Source organism: Balaenoptera borealis, assembly GCF_965194805.1.
Source record: "Balaenoptera borealis genome assembly, chromosome: 3".
In the NCBI taxonomy this organism is placed as follows: Eukaryota; Metazoa; Chordata; class Mammalia; order Artiodactyla; family Balaenopteridae; genus Balaenoptera; species Balaenoptera borealis.
The window spans coordinates 15,063,701-15,081,044 of NC_138866.1; the positions used below are offsets into that span (position 1 = coordinate 15,063,701).

Consider the following 17,344-nt stretch of genomic DNA (forward strand, 5'->3'; position numbering starts at 1 on the left):
TCTCCTTTCTTTATTTCCTGGATGCAATTTTGTACATTTGCTTCATTACAAAAATTTAATTTGAAAATCATGGCTTTTATAATTAAGCATTTTTCATAAACTCAGTACTTATAAGGAACTTCATCATAAAAATCCATGACTTTATTTCCTTTATTGTATGACTCCAGAAATTTAGTATGAATCTCTGAACTACTTAAAATTGAGTAATTTAGGAACTGAAATTTAGCATTTTTCTCTACTTCCAGCATATATTGTCCTCATATATTTCTGTTCAGCAAAATTATTCCTGAGTTAATACTACTTGTCTCATTTACATTTGTTTTATGGTTTATAAATACTTGATATAGCCTCATAGTCATTTTAGACACATTTGAAAACTGAACTAATTCTGTAGTGACTTCTTTGCGTATGGTCTCATTTTTTTTCTCTTTACAGAGATATGACGGAAGTTGTACATATTAAAGATCGGAAGGAGGCAATTCATGAGTTAAAATATTCACCAGATGGAACTTACCTTGCTGTTGGATGCAATGACAACTCAGTTGATATTTATGGAGTTTCTCAGCGTTATAAAAAATTTGGAGAATGTGTTGGATCGCTTAGTTTCATCACTCACTTGGACTGGTCCTCAGACAGTAGATATTTACAAACAAATGATGGGAATGGTAAAAGACTTTTTTATAGGATGCCAGGTAAAAATTTCCTATAAATTATTTATAATTTGTAGATTTTTAGTTCCTTTAAAATATCTTAGAATTTCACTAGAGGCAGAGTGTAAGTTACATTTGATTATAGGAAATCAAAGACGATACAAGCTAATATTTCAGCCATTGTGATCTTTTCTCTATGGCTGCCTTATCATTTGAAATCCTTTTGGTTCTTAATTAAAACTTAATTGCTTGGAGGATCTAAGGCAGACTTATTTTATGTTGAAGTCCATGCCATATGAGTAGTATATGGTAAAGTCCTAGTGCATATTAGAAAGTCAAAATGCCATTTTTAATGGGTGCAACTAATTAACTAAATACAACTGATACAAATGTCTGACTATAAATTGTTTGGGTTTTTGTTGTTATCTCAGACTTTGCATAATATTAATAATATAGCTAACAAACTAATTTTGAAAAACAGAATTTTTATCAAAGATTTAAAAAGAGAAGAATAAAAACAGAACCATCAAAATATTATCTCTCAGCCCTTTATTTGGTATGATGCTTAGTGAATTAGTCACTATATTAAAATAACTTATTTAAGAAGAGTAGCTGCATATTTAAATTAATGCATCTCTCCAAAAGTTTTCATTAACAATCTGTATGTAATGAAGATTGACTGAATACTGAAGTCCTGTTACCTAACATAAATGTATTCCTTGTCACTCATCCTTCTTTTGTGATCCTTTCAGTTATCTTTCTCAACCGTGTATCTTCTTCGGTTTCTTTTTCAATACCTGATTTGCCACTTTCTTATAGCTTTTACTTTTCCTTCTAACTTACCCCATTGTGACTGATCTGTAGCATGATTTTAATAGGGTTCAGTTTTACTGTCCATATGGACGAACCTGCTAAGCTACATCATCATCAAATCTATATGTCTCTGAGTCAGCATAATTTTGGTAGTGGCTTTTTAACAACTCCTTACACTTAATTTTCTCCTTTCCTTACTATATTCACCTACCTATTCATGTCTTCTCCTTTAACAGGATGGAGAAGATATTTAAGTTTTGGAGTTTACCATGTTATCAGTACAGTTTATGCTTGAGTAAAAATCAAAGGAAATAACTTCTTAAATTAATACTATGATTTATTTTTAGGAGGAAAAGAAGTGACAAATAAAGAAGAAATAAAAGGTGTTCATTGGGCTTCATGGACATGTGTTTCAGGCCTTGAAGTAAATGGAATTTGGCCCAAGTATTCAGATATCAATGATATAAACTCAGTAGATGGAAACTATATTGGCCAAGTTTTAGTTACAGCTGATGACTATGGAATTATAAAATTATTTCGATATCCTTGTTTAAGAAAAGGTATCTTTTCTTTCAAAATATTATTAATTAACCTCTGTCTTTTAAAAGACTTCTAAGTTCTTACAGAAAATTAGTCTTAAGATAAATAAGAGGGTTTATACTTTTTAAAATATGTGTGCTGTTGGTTTGGTGAAGGATTTCATGAAAATGAATAGAATTAGTTATAGTATTTTGATAATTCAGAAATTATTGTCATATGTTACATTTATTTTTGAATATGAAGTTTGTATTAGAAAATTATTTTTGAATTCATATATTATGAATGGGCTAGTACTTTACCTCTTTCTTTTTAAAGAATCATTTTTCTCCCCACTTCCAGAATTGCTTCATATAGTTGGGATATACAATGATAGTTATACTTTTCTTATGGCTTATTATCTTTAATCATTTAACTTGTTGAACATATATCTTTTAGGAGACATTTTTCTTATGTCATTTTCTCAAGAATTCTGATGAAGTAGTCAGCTGTGCAAGTGCAGGTCACAGTTTGGAATCTATTGGTTTGTTTGTTGGTTTTTATCTGAGAGTGTGTTTTTGCTTAAAATCCTTAGCATGTATTGTTTTGACATTTATTTTTCATAACTGGGGGTGGGAGAAAAATAAGGGGTCTTATCACTGGTTATTTTCTATATATAATATGTATCACCTCTTTTTCTTGGATCTTTTTTTTTTTAATTAATTAATTTATTTATTTATTTATATTTGGCTGTGTTGGGTCTTCGTTTCTGTGCGAGGGCTTTCTCTAGTTGCGGCAAGCGGGGGCCACTCTTCATCGCGGTGCGCAGGCCTCTCACTATCGCGGCCTCTCTTGTTGCAGAGAACAGGCTCCAGACGCGCAGGCTCAGTAATTGTGGCTCACGGGCGCAGTTGCTCCGCGGCATGTGGGATCTTCCCAGACCAGGGCTCGAACCCGTGTCCCCTGCATTAGCAGGCAGATTCTCAACCACTGCGCCACCAGGGAATTCCCCGGATCTCTTTTAAAGTGATGATATTAATCATTCTGTTAATAGACCTGAGAATAATTAAATGAAATGCTCTATTAGTCATTTATTTGTTCCATGCCTTGTTCCAGAAAGTATTTGAGTCAGCTTATAACAAGTCCATAAGTACTAAAATAATTATATGAGTAAAGAATTCATACCAGGGGAAGTATAAATAGAAATACTATATTAAAATCAGGTAAAGAAAATGTTTGACATTTTCTTCTTCAGTAGTCAAACATCAAAATTGAATCTGAGCTTCCTGGAAACCAAAAATAAAATAAAGCAGGGCACAAAATAATTTTCACTTTAGCTATTAAAAAAAAAAAAAAAAAAGCATACCTACTACTCAGAGAAAGCCAAGTTTCTTCTGAGATTTAATTTTCAAAGAACTCTCCCTTATAATATAGGGCCTTATATTAGGTGCAGTGAGTGTATTCATAGAGTATCAACATCTATAGCAGATGCAGTCATGATTTTCACCCGCTTGTTAATAAAAGCTGTCGGACAAATGTTAAAATGCAATTTAGTAAAAAGGTAATTTTGGAAACAGTAGAAATAGTTTTATTCAAATAGTTTAGGTAGTCCCCTTGATGTTAAACTTAAGGGCCCAAGTTTCCCAGAAGTCTAGACTGGTAATTGCTATACCTCTACAGTAAAGTAGTGAGTTCCAGATCCTGCCAGCTATGCCATGTTGTCAGTTCCTGCCTGCAACATGTCAGCTTCCTAGGTGCATGTGGAAGTGCCTCCATACGTAATGCTAAGGGTGTTAATAAAGGCTAACTAAATCTCTAGCAATTGAAGTACGGTATTTCTGGATCCCACCACATAGCCAGGACATGAGAGTCACCAGGCACAACAAATTTTATTGTGACACAAAATGATACTTGCCTAGTTAGAAGGTGTGAGATTTAGTAAGATTAATCATGGTGTTATTAATCTTAGACTTTGCTTCTACTCACTGTTTCATACACTGACCTCTCTGCAGAAAAAAAGTAATTTTCTGAGTTTTCTTAATCAAATGAATGGGAGTTACTCACAAGCTTTATCTTCTGCAACAGGGAAGACAATATTTTTGTTGCTCAATAATTTTGTTTCATTTATAAAATGTGCAGTAGTCTTCTGAATTGCTGTAGGAATATTTTACCAAAGTCTTTAAGAAAAGTTAGTCTTGTTCAGTTACTACTTCAAGAATATAAATTGTTTTTCTTATTTTCTGTTTTTTTTAGATTTTTGTTAGACATTTATTTTATGATAAGGGTTTTTATTTCTTGTGAGTCAGCTTGAGACTATGGGTAGGTAATCGGGAGAGAAGAAGACAAAGGTTAGGAGAAGTATTTTAAGATTCTGTATTTATTGAATTTACATACTTGCATAAAGCTAGTAGTATTACTGGAAAAACTCTCTTTTAGATTAGTTATGAAGTTGTACATTTTTTCATTACAGTAAGTTGTACTATTGATCCAACTTAAGTTTGGGAAAAGATTGTGTCTGATGTATTAATGTATTTTTGATATCCACTTAAGTAATATCCATAAGTGAAGCTTTTACAAAATGTGGAAAGAAGTTAAATAATAGAAGTAGCTTACGTTATAGAATCATTGTAATTGCAGCACAAAATGTGTGAGGTTAGCCCAGAATGTTCCTCTTCCACATTTAGCCCCCTCAAATCCCAGGCCAAAGGAGCATTACTCTTCTTTTTTTTTTTTCTTTGTTCATTGTTATCCTCTTTCTCTCTAGATTCTCCTGCTCTTGACCATAATCTCTCTCAAATAATCAGACTGTTCCCAGGCAGCAGCACAGAGGCTATGGTGGTGGGTGAGAAGGCGGGGTGGGGGAGGATGGAGAGGTGAGGGCATGGTTGCTTTAATCTGACACCTTCATCACTGTTAATAATTGCCAAGACTCTTTCAGTACTTATTGACAAATGAACATTTCTATTTGGTAAAAATAGTTTTTAGATTCCATAAGAAAATTCATTGGAAAAACAAATATCAAACAATAAAACAGATTTGTGATGGGGACTTATTCAACACCGCTTTTCTAAGATTCTGAGATTTCTAAGATATTGTTGCATGTAGCTCTAGTGTATTTGTTTTTCATTGCTGTAAAATACTTGTGAAAATGTGATACAGTTCATGTGTTTATTCTTCTGTCAGTGGACATTTGGGTTCTTTTCAGTCTTTTGCTATGATATACAAGTTTCCAAAGATGTATACTTAGGAGTGAAATTGCTGGGTCATAGAGAATTTATAAGAAAATGCCAAATTGTTTTCCACAATGGTTATACCATTTTACAAACCCCGTTGATCTACATCCTCTTCAGCACTTGGCATTGCCACACTTTTTGTTTTTGTAAATCTAGTTGGTGTAAATGGTGTCACCTTGCCTTAATTTACATTTGTCTAACTACTAATAAGATTGACCATCTTTTCCAATATTTTTTGATTTTCTGCATTTCCTCTTCTATCAAACACAAGTTCATATCTTTTGCCTATTTTTTAGAGTTGTTTCTTTTATTGTTTTATGAAAATAATTTCATATACTCTAGATACAAATGATTTGTAATTTTTATGGATTACAGATGCCTTTTTTTGAGTTTGTGAGTTATTTTCCTAATGATGTCTTTTGTTGACTAGTTTTTATTTCAGTGTAGTCAAATCAGTTTCTCTTTTTTTTTTTTCTGAACAATGCTGTTTTATGTATTAAGGAATTCTACTTTTTACTAGGGTCAAAAAAGATATTCTCATATATTTTATATCTAGAAGTTTTAAGGTCATCAAAACATTGTTAAATGGGAAATAAATCTTTTGTCATATTGCTACAATTTATTGAAGAGATTTAGCTCATATTAACTTTCTGTTAAAGTATACCCTAAAATAAATTAGAAAAGACATGGGATCATTGAAACATAAATATTTCAGTCTATTGCTTTATCCTCACCAAGAATTATCATTCTGTTCTCATTTAAATTAGGAAAGCTTCTATGACCATTCTAGCTTGCTTTGATAAATCTTTTGTCTGAGATGTTAGTCCTAATTGATGACAGACTGTTTAGGCCTTAACTGTTCTTTTATCATTTCCTATCATATGTCAGTTTTTAATAATGAAGGGACTTTGAGAGCTTATAATCCAATTTATACTAAAATGGAAATGGAGTCTAAGAGAGGTTAACTGATGTGCTCAAGCTCCTGTGCTATTAAGTAGTCAAGATGACACTCAAACTCTAGTCTTTTGATTTCAACTCTAATATTCTTTACATCAGACTTTTTGTCCCCTTTAATGAATTGTAAGCGTTGGAGTTCATGCCCTCTCAGTCTCCTTCACTACTCTTCTTCCCTCCTGTACAGTCTAGCATTTCAACTCAAGTGTATAGGCAGAGTGAGGGAAAATATGATCTTTCTTTTTTTTTTTTCCTTTCTTTCTCTTTCTTCAAATACCTAATGAATGTTTGCTATGTATCAGGCATTAGGGATGTATGGTAAACAAGATACAATCCTGTCCTCAGGGAGCTTATAGTTTATTAGAGGAGTTAACAAGTAAATAGACTATTACATTTGAGTGTTATAATCACATGGGGTAATAACAGGGAATTCTGGAAGCATGATAAGAGGATATGGTTGGTCTTGGTGAGTCATGGTCACTTCTTAAAAGATGTGATATCTAGGTTTACTTTTAAGATAAACTGTTTATCATAGTTAGATAAACAGTGCTGGTTATTGAATAATTATTAATAAAGTCACTTTGATTAGAAATAACTGGCTTCCCTTAGACTTATTCCATAGCTTTCTTGTTGAATTGCCTTGGTTCTTCCAGAGGAATTGATCTTTGAAAAGTCACAGAAAAAAATCATTTGGAAGGCCTTACAGGATTATCTACACCTCTCTTGGAGCTATCACCCAATATAGTCAATTAGAATAGGTACTCAGATAACTCTTCTTCATTTGCTCTAAACATAACAAAATTAGTACACCTTAAAAACTTGGAATTTTATTTGCTGAAATTTCTGGTTTTACCTTGTAAGTCTCTCTGTTGCCTAAGAGTATGTACAGGGTCCCATCAAAGGAAGTAATAGCCAGAGTCCTCTTGACAGGCAAATAATGCATTCTCTTATAAGAGGGATGGGACTAAATCTTACCTTATTGGACTTGTGGAGTGAATTGTGGCAAGTTACCCATCTAGAAAGTTACTGACTTCTGTTAAGCTACATAAAAAATTGATTCTTAAAAAAATAACATTACTGTCAGGTAGCAGTAAATTGTAATTTATATAGTTTGGGTCAAATCTTTTATGCTTTGATTAGATGGCTATCCCTAAATTCATGGCCAAGGTGAAGGTTTTTCTCCAGTTTGTAACTGATGGATCTTTGCCATCCTGAAATACAAGCCTTCTGTAACTTCAAATAAAACTTCTAAAACATTATCAAAATGAAGCCAAACATTATTGTGTTTAGTGTACTCTAACAGGAACATATACATGTTGCCAAATATCAAGTTTATCTAAGCAGGATATAGAAAATGTATTCTGAACTTAGAACCACAAAAATGGTTCCTATCATTGCACAGATTTTTTAAAAATTAGGCAGAAAGTTAAACAAATCCTTTACAGTTGGGGAAGTCTAGTATATAACACCTTAACCAAATGCTGCTACTTAACATCACTAGTGATAGAACTGTGGTGCCCCTTAAAATGATGTATCCAAAAGGACACAACATTGCCTGTGCAAAAAACACATCTGAATCTAATCATGAAGAAACATCAGACAAACCCACATTGAAGGACATTATACCAAATATATAGGTTTAAAAAAATGACTATAAAAGATAGTTGTTGGGACAACTGGATGTATTTTATTTTGGTTAGTATGATTGATTTTTGTATATTGAACCAACCTTGCATTCCTGGCATAAATCCCATTTGGTTATGGTGTGTAGTCCTTTTTATATGTTGCTAATATTTTGTTGATGGCTTGAGCTTTCAAAGGATCTTCGGAGCTAGGGCTGAGAATAGTGGGGGGAGGAGATTGGTCAATGTCACTTAAGATCAAAGGCGTCAGGCCAAAACATTCAAATATCTGAATATAAAAACAATTGATCCCCTTGTAGCTGCAGGCTTTTCTCAAAGCAATAAGATAATGCTTCACAGCTCGAGGTTCTTACCAAATTATATTGTGAATCAGTAGAGCAAAGATTTACATCCCTTGATGTACACTCATTCATTTGCTCACTCAGTGAATTTTTGAATTAACATTTTTCCCCTTTGATCATAAGGTAATAGAAGTAGGATGCATTGGTTCAGGTAAAGATATTGTTGTTTATAGTGTTTTTTTTGTGTGTGTATTGGCATTTGTTTATCAACATAAAGGTATATTTTTGTTATAGGGGCCAAGTTTAAAAAATACATTGGCCATTCAGCTCATGTAACTAATGTCAGATGGTCACATGATTATCAGTGGGTTATTTCTATTGGTGGAGCAGATCACTCTGTCTTTCAGTGGAAATTTATTCCTGAAAGAAAACTAAAAGATGCTCTTCACATAGCACCCCAAGGTGAGTAACACACACTGTCTCAACAATTTCTCTGTCAAATAACTCTTCAGTAACCCCCAAATAACAATTTTACTATTGAAACATACACAAACCTCGTATGTTAACAGTATAAATTATTATTATTAGTGGAAATTTTAAATAAAATATTAGGTCTATATGTTTAAACTCAGATGTCACAGAGCATGGACTACAAAGTACTTTTGGTTACACTTTATCAAATGATGAGTAAAAAACATGCATTAGTAAAACAAACATTTAATGTATTCTCTGGGAGATGGGTATCTAGGTTTCAGTATGGTTTTTTTGACAAAGAAAAATTATCTAATGTCAGTTCATCTGTTGCATATAGTATTTTCTAGCTATTTTTCATGTTAATTATAGGTTATATTCACTTATATTTGCACAGACATTTAAATTTGATGTAGCGGTCATTGGGGAGCCAGTGAAGGGATTTAAAGGAACTGTTGAGTTTGCAGTGAGTGGAGAGGAAGATAATCTGTAGTACAGTTTACTGACATCTGTGTCACTTGAATAGGTAATTTCATTTGCTTGTTTTATGGCTTGTCTCCATGTCAGTTGGCACAGTCAGCTCTTAATCATTAATTTTATTGTGCTGTTTTGAAAATGAATCATCTTTAAACAGGTAATGTTTCATTTTTTTAAATTACAGAAAATCTGGCTGACTCTAATAGTGATGAATCAGATTCAGATCTGTCTGATGTTCCAGAACTGGACTCTGAAATTGAACAAGAGACACAGCTCACCTACCGTCGGCAGGTAATTTTTATTACCACATGATTTTTTCCTGAAAAATTCTAGTTTCTTCTTTATCTTGCTCCCTGTTGTTTACTCATCTATTGTTACCTTTTGCAGTTTTTAATTTTCCAAGAAATGTATGGCTGCTTCCCCCTTTAAGATTTAAAGTATACTTGTGTAAAATGTTATTTATATTAAGTGCTTGATATACTAACTGTGCCTGTATTGTATTTTATTATATATTATATGTGCTTTTTGTCGCAGTACACTTCCATTTATTTCCTTTAAAATACTCTCTTACGAAGTATACAAATTTCATGGAAACTAAATATGTATTTGTCAGTGTGATACTTAGAAAATGTAAATACGTTTGTCTTTCCAAGGAAGTAAATTTCATAAAGAATCTTCCTATTGAAGACAGTTGTTAAAACTTTAGCGATCTTAGTAACCACAGTGTCTGAAGTTACATTAGGAATCTATAACACCTTTATTAATTTATGTTCTAAGAATATTTCTACTTATGTACATTATTTAAAGGTTTACACGGAAGATCTACCTCAGCTTAAAGAACAATACAAAGAGAAACAAAAAAGTGGTACTTCTAAAAGAAGAGAGCGGGCTCCAGGAAATAGTATTCGATTACACTTTGTTCACGGGTACAAAACGACTACTTTTCATTTATGTGTTTGAATTTTGGTTCCCATTTACTAGCTATGTGACTTTGAGCAAGTCACTTAACCTCTCTGTGTTTCTGTTTTACCATCTGTAAAATGGAGATAACAGTACTTTACTTCATAGGGTTCTGGTGAGGAGTAAATAAGTCAATACTTGTGGTGACTTAGAATGTTGTCTGGCGCTATAAGAGTTTATTAAATAAAAAATTAATTTGTCTTATGAAAATTGTGTTATATTTATAGAAATGGATCTCTTTAAACAAAAAAACTAAGTGAAATGTAAGAGATTATTATCTCCCCTAAATATGTCTAATTTGTAATGATATTGTGGCTTGTTTTGGCCTAAGCATTTTGGCCTATATATAATTTCAATAAAATACAGTTTCTGGATTCTCTTAGAATATCTGGCAATACAGGGCTCACATTTTATCCCGGGACAACAGAGTCTCCAGTCCAGCTCTTTCCTTCCCCTAACCTAGTAATCATTGTCTTACCTGGCTTATAATGTTTTCAAGAATTTGAAAAAAACCAGATTTATTTAGTAAAAATATTTTTCCTCCAGTGTTAAAATAGACAGTATTTCTTTTTGTTTTTTTGTTTGGAAGCATTTTTTTTGTGTGTGTGTGTTTTTAATTGGAGTATAGTTGATTTACAATGTTGTGTTAGTTTCAGGTGGATAGCAAAGTGAATCAGTTGTACATATACATATATCCACTCTTTTTTAGATTCTTTTCCCATATAGGCCATTACAGAGTATTGAGTAGTGTTCCCTGTGCTGCTATTCAGTAGGTCCTTATTAGTTATCTATTTTATTTATATTGATCATTTTTGAGAGGATTTGACTACTTGTTTTCTGGATGTGTATAATATTTTTAAATTGTTTAAACTTATTTTTGTAATATATATTGATATATTTTATTCTCATGGTTGAACAATGTGTATAAAAGGATACACTCTGAAAATCTTCTTCCCACCTCTGCCCTCCCAGCCATCATTTCCCCCCTACCCAAAGGGAATCACTGTTACCTAGTTTCAGAAATATTTATGTATAATATAGTACAAACAAATACAAATATATATTCTTTTCTATACCCTTTCACTAGTAAAAAAGCAACTTTTTGCTTTATAGTATACGAATTTAGTATTATGCAAATATTAGTGTACAATATACACTTTTCTGCACCTTTTTTCATTGAGTGTTGTAGCTTGGATTTAGCTATTTGTAATCAGAGCAGTTCACAAAAGTTTATGGGATCTGAGATATTTGTATTTTTTAAAATTGTTCAGTATCTTGTAAAACTGGAAATTGAATGTCCTCTGTATAGTCCATATTTATCAGTAAAAGGCCAAAGTTAATGTTATATGATTTTTCTATATTTAGTTACAGAGGTTATGACTGTCGAAGTAATCTGTTTTATACTCAAATTGGTGAAATTGTGTACCATGTGGCAGCAGTGGGTGTCATTTATAATCGACAGCAGAACACACAGCGCTTTTACCTGGGTCATGATGATGATATTCTCTGCCTGGCTATTCATCCTGTGAAAGACTATGTGGCAACAGGCCAGGTAGGTCCTTTGAAAGACTATGCAACAACAGGCCAGATAGGTTAGACCTTCGTTTGGGTTTAAAGTTAAGTTAGTCCATTTTTTTCCTTATCTTTTGTATTCTAGGAAATGAAGAATTCTTTAGAAGGGGATTTTATTTTCATATTACAAATGAAACATTTTTCTTATAGTTTTCCTTAGAGTTTTATTGTTTTACTTATTGTAATTTGAATTTGGAACTATGAGCTCTGGCTTGACACCTTTCTGTCACGATAATATTAATTTTTTAAATTTATGAGTAAAAATTACAAAAACCGTAAAGACTAGAAATCTGGTTTTTAAATTATTTAAAATAATATAAGTTATCTAAGAAATGTTCTGTGACAAACAGGATGACTATGTTTTTATTTTACAATCATGATAGTAACATATTCGGGTTTACCAAAGTGGAAAACACAGAGAAAAGTCATAACTGATACCTCTCTATATGGATGTTCTTAGAGAAGGAAGGGAAAGGGTGATATTTATAAATTCTCACTGTGTGTAAGCACTTTACTAGGTTCTTAATGTATATTATTTTATTCTCACCTCACCTCTATGAGAGTGAAACCATTTCCCCCAGTTTATAAATGAGGAAGTTTAGGTTTAAAGAAATTAGATAATTTTCTCAAAGATCTCTCAGCTAATAAGTGGTAAAGCCTAAAGCCCTTAGTCTGTTTGGCTTTAAATACTGGGTAAGTATACCTTCTGGGATATACTGAGGGTGGGAGTAGGAAACTAGCATCATCCTATGTAGCTTCCCTGAAAGGAGAGAAAGCTCTTCCCTTTTTCTTTCTCCCATCTTCCCTCCCTCTGTTTGTACCTCCTCTGACTCTTTCCTTTTCTCCTTCCTTTCCTTCCCTCCTTTTCTCCCTCCTTTCTTCTATTCATTCAAAAACATTCATAGAGCATGTGCTGTGTACCAGGAAAGACTCTGGGAATATAAATAAAACATCTTGCCATGGTAAAACATTCATACTCTGTGGGGGAAGACAAACACGCAAGAAAATTGTGATACAGTGTCATAAGTATAGATCAGGGCTTCTTACCTTGGCACCGTTGACATTTTGGGCCAGATAATTCTTTGTTGTAAAGATAGTTGCATTTTTGTGTATAATGCCATCCTGTGCATTGTAGGATGTTTAGCAGCATCTCTGGCCTCTACGGACTAGAGGCCAGTAACACCACCCATCCCAGCTGTGACAACCAAAAATGTCTCCAGACAGCATTTGGGAGGCAAGTCACCCGCTGCTGAGAACCACTAGGCTAGAGATATGTATAAAGCGCTCTTGAAATATTATAAAGGACTGATATATCGTGCCTAATGGAATCAGGGAAACCCTCATAGAGATGATGACATTTGAGCTGAGTAGTTTACCTGACAGAGGGGAGGTTGGGGAATGTATTTCAAGTGTGTCATATCACGTGTAACAGTAGGGAAAAAAATTAAAAAATAAAAATACAACTTCTTTAAATAACTGTGAGCAGCGCAAAGTATTCAAATCTTAGAGTGCATGATGGACATTAGCGGAAGAACTAATTAAATGGGTTGGCAGGGGCCTCAGGGGCACCATTTACTTTCACCTTTAGTTTATATAAATGGTTCCTCTTAAAACAGAATTATGTACCCATTGTGCTGTGGCAAGGAGTTTGGACATTATTCTGCTACTACTGGAATGAAAACTGTAAAAACTGGTCATTTACTACCATAATTCTGGAATTTTAGGGAGTTTGGGCCAAATTAAACTAAAAGTCAGTATGCCCACAGGACATCCCTGGATACCCAATGACCTCTTCCTCTGCTAGGCTTTTAGCCTGAACTCTAACAGAAAGACAGATTAGGGGAATTCTCTGGTGGTCCAGTGGTTGGGACTCTGCGCTTCCACTGCAGGGGACCCGGGTTCGATCCCTGGTTGGGGAACTAAGATCCTGCAATCCATGAGGCACAGCCAAAGGAAAAAAAAAAACAGATTAACAAGAGAAAAACAAAAAGTTTATTAATGGGTGCAATTCATATCACCTGGGAGAAACCTACACCAAAAGTAACTCAAAATGGTGGTTTAGAACTCCAGCTTATATAGAAAACAGTAGATCTGTAGAGAAATGACAGGACAGAGGAAAGCAGTTAATAACTTAGTGAAATGTTGACTGATTGCAGTATTGTTTTTTGTTATGTCTTTATATAAAACCAATCTCAAAATTAACAGTAATTGGCAGCTATAATTAGTTATTTCAGGAGTTGCCTTCATAGGCAAAGTTATTATATCTCTTAATCTGTATAAAGAAAGTGATTACTTGGGGGCTTCCCTGGTGGCGCAGTGATTGAGAATCTGCCTGCCAATGCAGGGGACATGGGTTCGAGCCCTGGTCTGGGAAGATCCCACATGCCGCGGAGCAACTACGCCCGTGAGCCACAATTACTGAGCCTGCGCGTCTGGAGCCTGTGCTCCGCAACAAGAGAGGCCGCGATAGTGAGAGGCCCGCGCACCGCAATGAAGAGTGGCCCCCACTTGCCGCAACTAGAGAAAGCCCTCGCACAGAAACGAAGACCCAACACAGCCATAAATAAATAAAATAAATAAATAAATAAATAAATAATTTTTTAAAAAAAGAAGTGATTACTTGAGTCTAGAGGAATAATTAAGAATTAAGTCTTGTTAACCTGCTTGGTGCTTTAACCCCTCTGTATCTTGTTTACACCATTATCCTAGCCTAGAATATACTTGCTTGCTTCTGTTTTTATCTAAGACCTACACTTTTTGAAGGCCCGCGTCAAGTAGCATCTCTTCCATGAAGATTTTCTCTACAGCCTTTTCATCCCCATTAAGCATGTATTACCAGATGTTCTTATTTTAATGGAAAATATCTCGTTTTCCCAATGAGTTTGCAAAATTTGTCTAATTGTCTTAGTGCTCATTGTACCTAGCATAGTAACGCTGCCAATAATAGATGCTTGGTAAGCATTATCTTTATTGATGAAGTATAGGATGAGGTTTAGGAGCTACGTAGTTGTAGAACATTCCTAGAAACACTGAGCCTAGTCTCATTAGCTTTTCAACAAATGTAAGGGAAAAGTGTTGATCACATATACAGTCTGCTTTATACTTTTTATTTGATAAATATTTATAGCAAATATGACAAAGGCTGTTAAATCTCCTGTTTTATTTCCTTTTATAGATATGAAAATAAACAATTTAATTGCATAAAATGACTTTTATAATTCTTTCTATTTTAGGTAGGTAGGGATCCCTCAGTTCACATATGGGACACAGAGACCATTAAACCATTGTCAATATTAAAGGGCTACCACCAATATGGTGTCTGTGCTGTTGATTTCTCAGGTAAGGCAGTTTTCTATCTCAGTAAGAATGATCCAAATGCAGAGGCAATACATAGCATTTTAGTCTAAATTAGTTTTGCCTAAACTTGTCATTTAATAGTGACCTTCACGATTTTTAATCAAATGTGCATACTGTTGTCCTAACCAATCAAGGCTCTGAAAGTGTGGGTTTGCTAGCTGGTTTATAATAATAACTTAATGAGTGTAATTTTAATACCCATTATTATAAAGATGTTTCTATTAAAATAAAAAATGTTTGTCTACATAACCTCTGAAACTGTCTCAGTTACCACTAGTGGTATGTATTTCCCACCTTGGGCAAACCCTGGTCTCATTTAATGTTTTGCAGCCACAGAGTAAACTTTGAAAATGTTTAGGGTGAAAGCTAAGAAAGAGGTGAGAACTGAAATATTTGTTGTATAACATTTCTATGAAGTGACAATTCCAATCTGTCTTATCAAAATAATTTCAGATCACGTTAACTCTTTGCTACATATATAAAAGTTTAACAACTACAGATAGATCTACAGTGAAAGCTGGGGTATGGATTGGGAAGAGTGGGGAAATACCATTAATAGAGAATTTTATATTAAGAAACAGTAAATTTGTGCTTTCTGCTGCTCTGACTGAAGTGATAGTGAATTGCTATAGTTTGTGGGGGGAAATGTATATACACATACTAATATCTGCCAAAGGTGAAGAAACTGAATGGTAAAGGAGTCAACAAGAAAAATACCACTGGTAGCGATAACAAACTAATTGAGGTTTGCAAAAAGTGTGGCAGAGTGGCAAATGTTTTATTATAGATTGCCTTTACAACCTATAAACATATGCACACCTGCCAGCATGACTGACTTAGCGCAATCTCTTGTCTAATAGTCATTACTTGTTGCTTGATGGTAGTAACAACTAGAATAATTGACCTTCACTACAGTCATATTAAACAGCAATATGTATTTGTAACCTATGTCTTTTGCATTTGATTCACTTTTTGTAATCCCTATGACTTCTTACATCACAGTAGAGTTCCTATGGTGAAATTCATTGGTGTATATCACTTCTTCCTTCCTTCTTTCTTAGTTTTCCCTTTCCTTCTCATCTTTTAAATATCTTTTTTCTACTTTTCTTATCTTCCTCCTTTCCCCTATCTTAAGCTGGTAGAAGATGAGGTAAGTGAAGTCAGAGGAAGAAGTCAGCAGATAGGTTTAGATGCATTGAGAAACTATTCTTCCCCCTCCTCATAAATTCTGCTTTTTGTTTCATAGCTGTATGTGTGCCTAACATTTAACAATATTTTATAAAATTTTAAATATAGTGTTGTGGTATCAGAATATGTACTGAGTGTTTTTTATCTTCTGAATGTTAATGATCAGTCTGTCTCTGTGATTAATTTTCATAGCGGATGGGAAACGTTTGGCTTCAGTTGGAATAGATGATAGCCACACTGTTGTGCTGTGGGACTGGAAAAAAGGAGAGAAACTTTCGATAGCAAGGTAGGGAAAAAACTTGATATCACATTGGCAAAATACTGAAATTACCTTGGACTTAAAATTTTTTTTTTACTTATAACAGTTTTGAAATCAAGCAAATATAACTTTTTAAATTGTTGCCGTCTTTATTACCATTGAATAAATAGTATAATCGTGGTTAAAAAGACAAATGATTTCATGATTCATTTGTAGGTTTATCCCTTGTGAACACACTTTTTAATGTAACTGTAATATGATATTCAAAGTAGTGATTATCAAAAATCTCCATTTATAGGTAGAGTGAATTCCACTGTAAGATAAGCTATTCTGTAGTCATTGAAAACATTATAAAATACTCATTTTATATATTTGAGTGAAAGGAGATACATACACACATGTATCACAAAGAAGTTATAGATTATTTTTATTTTCTCTGTTATAGTTTTCATTTTCTAAATTTTCTACAGTGAGCATTATTATTTCATAATAATAAAAAATATTAGCAATTGCTTTAAAGGAGGAAATAGTTAACAGTTTCAGAGACTTATTTTTTTAACTTCCTATTCCCTAAAGTGATACATAAAAGCACTTTTAAAATATAGATAAATGCTTTTTTCAGAGTATATAGACAGGACCCAAATAAAAGATAGTTTAAGAGGATTTTGTATTTGGAAAGACTATATTAAGCTGTAACAGAGTACTATAAAATTTTATTTTTCTTTAACTCATTCATGCCACAAATGGCATTCTCTATGTACAGTACTATAGTAGGTGCTATCCAAAAGAAGTTCAGTTCTCACTGTTCCTATCTTTTAAGATTCTGTTCAGAGAAGTTAATAAATTAAAATAATAACAAAATAACAAATGTACAAACGCATGATTATGTAGCCTAAACCTAAGAGACAAGTGGGCCAAGCATTTAGTAATGGAGTAATCAAGATAGGGTATGGATTAGGCAAAAGGTTAT

General features: G+C 33.5%; 1 protein-coding gene across 14 annotated transcripts in view; it reads left to right on the top strand.

Moving 5' to 3' along the window:
* Positions 1–17,344, top strand: part of EML5 (EMAP like 5) — a 162,131-nt gene that overhangs the window by 70,332 nt on the left and 74,455 nt on the right. For all 14 annotated transcript variants that reach the window (XR_014242212.1, XR_014242213.1, XR_014242214.1 and 11 more), the window contains exons 9-16: positions 436–692; positions 1,811–2,023; positions 8,385–8,552; positions 9,223–9,329; positions 9,846–9,964; positions 11,364–11,550; positions 14,804–14,909; positions 16,308–16,401. Coding sequence is in view for 11 of the 14 variants with exons in the window: in XM_082383652.1 (XP_082239778.1) it covers positions 436–692; positions 1,811–2,023; positions 8,385–8,552; positions 9,223–9,329; positions 9,846–9,964; positions 11,364–11,550; positions 14,804–14,909; positions 16,308–16,401 (1,251 nt within the window). In the remaining 3 variants the exon portion in view is untranslated. The remainder of the gene's footprint in view (positions 1–435; positions 693–1,810; positions 2,024–8,384; positions 8,553–9,222; positions 9,330–9,845; positions 9,965–11,363; positions 11,551–14,803; positions 14,910–16,307; positions 16,402–17,344) is intronic.